Source organism: Limulus polyphemus, unplaced genomic scaffold, assembly GCF_000517525.1.
Source record: "Limulus polyphemus unplaced genomic scaffold, Limulus_polyphemus-2.1.2 Scaffold559, whole genome shotgun sequence".
Taxonomy (NCBI): Eukaryota; Metazoa; Arthropoda; class Merostomata; order Xiphosura; family Limulidae; genus Limulus; species Limulus polyphemus.
Window position 1 is genome coordinate 247,282 of NW_013666169.1, and position 6,388 is coordinate 253,669.

The following is a 6,388-nucleotide window of genomic DNA, read 5'->3' on the forward strand; positions in this document are numbered from 1 at the left end:
GTATATATATATATATATATATATATATAAAGATTTTGAAGAATAGGGATGCTGATTTAGAGAAAGAAAGTTATTCAAATATTATGAACAAAATTTTGAAAATTGTACAGATTTTTAGTGTATGTGACATTGGCATAGTTAAAACCTATACACAAATATAAGTAAAATTTTTAGGGTTTTAACTTTATGATTATATTTTAATCTTTCAAAGATACGTGTTTTTAAACTTGCTGGAAAAAATTAGGAACTTTAAGAATCGAATGAGTAAGTCCTAAATCATTCTTACGTGTTATTTATTCCAATATTTAGCCTGGAATATAAGTGACCAGTTTGTAAGAGTTTGTTCACTTTCTTTATAGTTACCTGGTATCAGCCTCACAAGATGGCAAACTAATCGTGTGGGATGCGTTTACAACAAACAAGGTACGACTGAAGAAGCTGAGATTGTTTGCTCTTCTCCATTATCATACGACAAAAATCTTTTAACGAAAGCTTAACTATTGTTACTTCTCTACTTATTTTTTTCTATAAATATAGGTGTTTCAGTGTTATAAAATTCTAACTGTATTATTTTCGAAGGTTTCTAATGCAGCTTATAAGCGTTTCTGTGTGTGCGTTTACATTCCTTATAACGCTTTGTATAATTAGAAATTAATTATTCAACTTAAAGAACTATTTGTTTGACAGTATACCAAGAAGAAACTCTGAACTCAAACTGTAAAGCTAAAAAAAAGATAGTTGTGAGAGTAGTATATGGTGTACGAGATTGTGTGAAAAAGTGTCAAAAACTTAACATAGAACAGAACTTTTTATCAAGCAGATATAAAACAAGTAAGTTAAATATATATATAACTCATGAAAGAAAGGAAAAAAATAGCCTTCTTAACTATTTGTTTTGGCCTTCTCTAAAAAAGTTTAGCTTACAATAAAGAATTATTATTCAATGTGTTAGAACAGATGCATCACTTGTACCTATGCTAGTCATAAAAATACACAACAGTAAGTCACACATTGCTTATTTAGGTCAGATGCTTTGTTGCTTTTCATCATTCTGACTTTTTAGCAAGGTGTTAATTAAACCATTGAAATAAAGACTTCATACGAGGCTAAGAAACTAAAAATCTTTTGTCCTACATATGAAACACTGTTCAGCTGATAAAAGACTATTATTATTATTATTATTACAAAGTTTAAAAATAAAAAAAAAGTTAGAAAGTTTATCCGTGTACACTGGTGGGCGTCAAAGTGCACATGACCTTCTACAGTTTCATTCAACATGGTATTATATATTTGGTTTCAGGATTATCAGCTGTTCATTTTACCATACACTGCTGATTTAACAACAGCTCTTGGTAGGGGAGAGTAAATACCATATACAGTGTACAGGGATACTGAAGAAAACAATAGATATGTATTTTGGGAGTTCTAGAAGTTATGCAAATACAATATGCAAACTATACAATGACCAAAAGTATTTTCATTTTTCACGTGAACATCACCTCACACTTCGTCTTGTGTGAATCAGACCGGTGTAGTCAATTCACACTTATATCTTGAGTACAAATACCTTTCTACATTATTGATTTTTTGTGTACAACAGGATTGTACGTTCACACAAGTTTTTTGTCCTTAGTAAAATGTTTGTTTATTTTATTCACAACGTTTCAGGTGGCATACAAGAACGGATGATGCCAGGTAAACCTGGTGAAATGTTGTGAATAAAATATACAAAAGTTTTTACCAATAAAAACTTGTGTGAATTTTAAAAATATAGTTCTTTGTAATACGTACGTTTTACCAAAAGCTTGCCACATTTTGTGTAGATACACTTAGTAAATTCAGAATTATTTTCAGTATTCCATCTCCAATATGGAGCCAGTACAAAGTACCAAACCTATGCAGAATTGGTTAATATTTATATGATAATGAGGAATGAAAGACCATGAAAATGAAGTTGAAGGATTGAAGTTACGTACCTATGAGAAAAACTTGACTGGGAATATTTTTTGTGGAACATGCATTGAGGATTCTTGTCGAAACTGTGAAGTATTTTGTGAGATCAACAGAAGCATAGGGTATATGCAGAGCAGTAGCATTAAATCTTTGAAAAGGAATTTTGAGTATCATTATTTTATTTTTCAACTGTGCAGTGGGTTTTCTAAAGACTTCTTATTCAGTATGATATTTGTAAAAAAGCAGATTAGTAGCATAGCTTTTACTTAGCATTCAGGTAGAAAAGTTATTTCCAGATTACGTGGGTTCAAGTTTTGGACTCTTTTTTTTTTTTTTTTTTTAACGTACGGTGCGGTTACTTTTGCAAACATTGTATGAATTTTCTTTTTTTACCAGTTTTAATATCTTCCTTTTTCTTGAATAGCACCTATGGTGTCTCAGGATGTTGAATAAAGTCTGCATTTTTGTTGCTTTTGCTATTCAGTGTGTGCTCTTTTATTGTGAATAACTGACACCGTATTATTCAGTATCCACAATTGTTGTTGATTTATGGTCTTTAATAACCTTTTAACCAAAATTGGTCGGTGTTTTAATGTTATCAAAATATAACTATTTCTGCAGAAGTTCTTTCAAGTTACAAACTTCAGTTTTGTACAGTAAGCTTCACATTTATAATCTTCATAACACAAAGATCGAATTTTGTTTTTCTTAGGTTCATGCCATTCCATTGCGTTCTAGCTGGGTCATGACCTGTGCCTACGCTTCATCGGGCAGTTACGTTGCCTGTGGTGGGCTTGACAACATCTGTTCTATCTACAGCCTTAAGACTAGGGAAGGCAATGTGCGAGTCAGCAGGGAGCTACCTGGCCACACAGGGTACCTCTCTTGCTGTCGATTTCTAGATGACAACCAAATAGTAACAAGTTCTGGAGACATGACATGGTAATTAGACTCACAGTTTCTATAGGCAGATTGCATCTAAAGTAACTACATCTTAAACATTCAAAAGTAGTGTTATTAAGACAATAAAAGCGATTTATTTAACTAATGAACATAATTTCGTTAAATTGATTCAATCGTTACTTAGCTCAAAATCGTAAATTTCCAATTCAATTGATTTAAACTGTTGAATAGCTAAAAAGAATGAGAATGAACACCAGCCTCCTATGATAGTGTTATAATACGGGCCCATCCGCAAGATTTTTTTTTTTGAGGGGGGGGGGGTACAAAACTTTAGATTTTGCCCCAGTGTATTCTGGTTGCTGAGAACAGCGAGGCTACCCCCCTAGGAAAACTTTGTATAGGTTTTGATTTCTTAATTAAAGTTACAAAGGTTCTAAAGAGTCCTTTATTCTTTATTGCTACTGTGTTCCATTTTGAAGAAATCCTCTTTCGATAAAAGCTCTGAGGAGTAAGTCTGAGGACTTTATAATGCTAAAAATCGATACTCTCAACATGTGCAGCACAGATAGCCCATTGTGTAGCTTTGTGTTTAACAACAAATAAAAATAAAATTGATACTAGTGATGATTTTTCTGCCTATTTTTTGCACGAAGAATTCTTTAATTAATTTACTTGTTTCCAAGTGATATATAAATTTAGATAAGGTGTATGTTTACTGATTTCATTTGTAGCTATCATTTTGTTGCTCTTCTTATGTTGAAATGACTAAAGATTTGTACTCCACACATTTTTTAGTGCACTGTGGGATATAGAAACAGGTCAGCAGTGCACCTCGTTCACAGGACACACTGGAGATGTGATGTCTCTTTCACTGTCACCCGATATGAAGACTTTTGTCTCTGGAGCCTGTGATGCTTCTTCTAAAGTAAGACACTGTAATGATTAAAATGTGTTATTATTTAACTGTGGTTCACTTCAAAAATGGCTGGCTAAAGAACTGGAACACTGGCTGTAATTATAGACAGATGATCGTGCCAGAAACTCTTTCTGCTCTTGCGATATAAGGAAACAGTCAGTCAGTATAATTTGATTGTTGTTGTTTTATAATATATATAGGAAATTATCCATTACACAGACTGCCATGGTGTTACAGTACAGTGGTGTAGTCCATCTTGTAACTTTATTAACACTGCCTTGCAAAGAAGAAATTATGGTTTTGGAGAGTTTTTAATTGTTTCATGAAGAGCTAAATTAATAATAAACACACAAATAAAATACACAAGCAATAAATATATAAATTAAAAGTGAAGTCGCACAAACTGTGTAATATTTGAAATAGGTTAATTATTTCAGGTACCAGTTGATGAATTTTTCTATCATGTATAGAAGTCTACTGCTATTATATCTGGTATTAGAAGTCTACTGTTATTATATCTAGTATCAGAAGTCTACTGTTATTATATCTGGTATTAGAAGTCTACTGCTATTATATCTGGTATTAGAAGTCTACTGTTATTATATCTAGTATCAGAAGTCTACTGTTATTATATCTGGTATTAGAAGTCTACTGTTATTATATCTGGTATTAGAAGTCTACTGTTATTATATCTGGTATTAGAAGTCTACTGATATTATATCTGGTATTAGAAGTCTAATGATATTATATCTGGTATTAGAAGTCTACTGTTATTACATCTGGTATTAGAAGTCTACTGTTATTACATCTGGTATTAGAAGTCTACTGTTATTATATCTGATATTAGAAGTCTACTGATATTACATCTGGTATTAGAAGTCTACTGATATTACATCTGGTATTAGAAGTCTACTGATATTACATCTGGTATTAGAAGTCTACTGATATTACATCTGGTATTAGAAGTCTACCGTTATTACATCTGGTATTAGAAGTCTACTGGTATTTCAATATCAGTTTTTCACGTAAATCATTAACTGCCGACTAAAGTCACTTAATGAAATTATAAAACTAGATTTTTTAATGATATATACCATGTTTCATCAGAATTTATAAATCGTAAACTTAATTACTGCAGTTGTTTTAAATCCAGTCATCTTACCTCATGACATAAGATCGTGTTAAGCTACAAATCTGTACTTTAAAAGTATTATACGATTAAAGTATGTGTTGTTAGTTTTTGTCATTACATATTAGGTCACTAAGGTTTTAAATGTGGTACAGTTACTCCATGAAGTTAGTTTCAAATTCCTTTATAGTAGAAAAATTTGATAGAAGAATTAATTGATTGGATATTTTAATAAGTCAAATGGAACATTGTTAAGTTCTTTTATAAGCTGCACGAAATTATATTCTATGTTGTTGTTTTTTAGCCCTAAATTTACGAATTTACCAGACTCTGACTGGTTACATATCTGGAGTATTGTTACATCTGAGAAAATTCAGTTTTATTAAAACGTATGCTAGAATAATAGCTGTGAATTATGGCTTTCAATCTATGCAGACAAAATAATGTCGGTAATTTTTATTCACTGGGGAGTTACTTAACATTTTGTGACTAATGTATTCCATTTTCTTGACAAAAGTTGATTACTTTTTTTTCTGTGACACTTCCTGTCCTAAAATCATAGAAGATAAGTATAAACCATTATGGAAATATCAGAAGTAAGCTCAGACCACCAGTTTGGAAGTTTTATCAAAATTAGGTTTTGTTCTGGTTTTGAACTTTCTTTTTTTGATCCAAGTCAAAATGTTTCTAAAAATCAAAAGTGAAACATTATTATTGCTGGATCTGATGATGTGAAAATTTATCACCATATTTTGGGGATTTTGACTTGTTTGAATTGAGAATTCATTGTAAAAGTCTTCAAAACAGTAAGATAATATGCATTTGTTTTTGAAAGTCCTTCTTTTTTAAACTTTCAGTATAGTTTCTATAGTGTTGTCATAAATTTCGTAAGCAGCTAAAAAGTATATTATTTTGTAGCAATGAAATGTGTGCACCTGCCCAGTTTAGCTCATTTTTATTTACTGTCAATTGAATGGTTATTAAATAGTCGAACACTTTGATATTTATATTATAGTTGTGGGACATCCGTGACGGAATGTGCAAACAGACTTTTCCTGGACATGAATCAGACATCAACGCTGTCACTGTAAGTACTTTATGTTCTACTGCATTGAAAAAGATTAAACCAGATACAGTTCGATAAACTTCAACAGTTATAATGCTGTTGCTTCTTTGTTGTTTTAGAATAAATAATCTGTGATAAAAACAAACAAACTGTAATTAAATGTGACTATTGGTACATCACATTTTGGTGGTTTAAATAGCTTAGCCACTTTTCATAAATTGTTGACTACATTTTTCCTTCATCACATATTGGCACTATTAATTTCATTCTCTAGAATTCTGGGTAAAAAAACCAAGATTACAAACAGTGATGGGAAACATTAGATATTGGTATGACCTACAATTATTCTAGGTTAGGAGTGACATTTGCATCTCATGAAACCAAGATCAAACTAATGTATTTTTTCATTTAAAAATATGTT

At 31.2% G+C, this 6,388-nt stretch overlaps 1 protein-coding gene across 1 annotated transcript in view; it reads left to right on the forward strand.

Annotated features, from left to right (window-relative positions):
- The window catches only part of LOC106459108 (guanine nucleotide-binding protein G(I)/G(S)/G(T) subunit beta-1-like), a 52,972-nt gene that overhangs the window by 41,124 nt on the left and 5,460 nt on the right, over positions 1-6,388 (forward strand). Inside the window, exons 3-6 of the mRNA XM_013918694.2 lie at positions 360-423; positions 2,666-2,895; positions 3,652-3,781; positions 5,917-5,988. Of these exons, the coding sequence (XP_013774148.1) occupies positions 360-423; positions 2,666-2,895; positions 3,652-3,781; positions 5,917-5,988 (496 nt within the window). The remainder of the gene's footprint in view (positions 1-359; positions 424-2,665; positions 2,896-3,651; positions 3,782-5,916; positions 5,989-6,388) is intronic.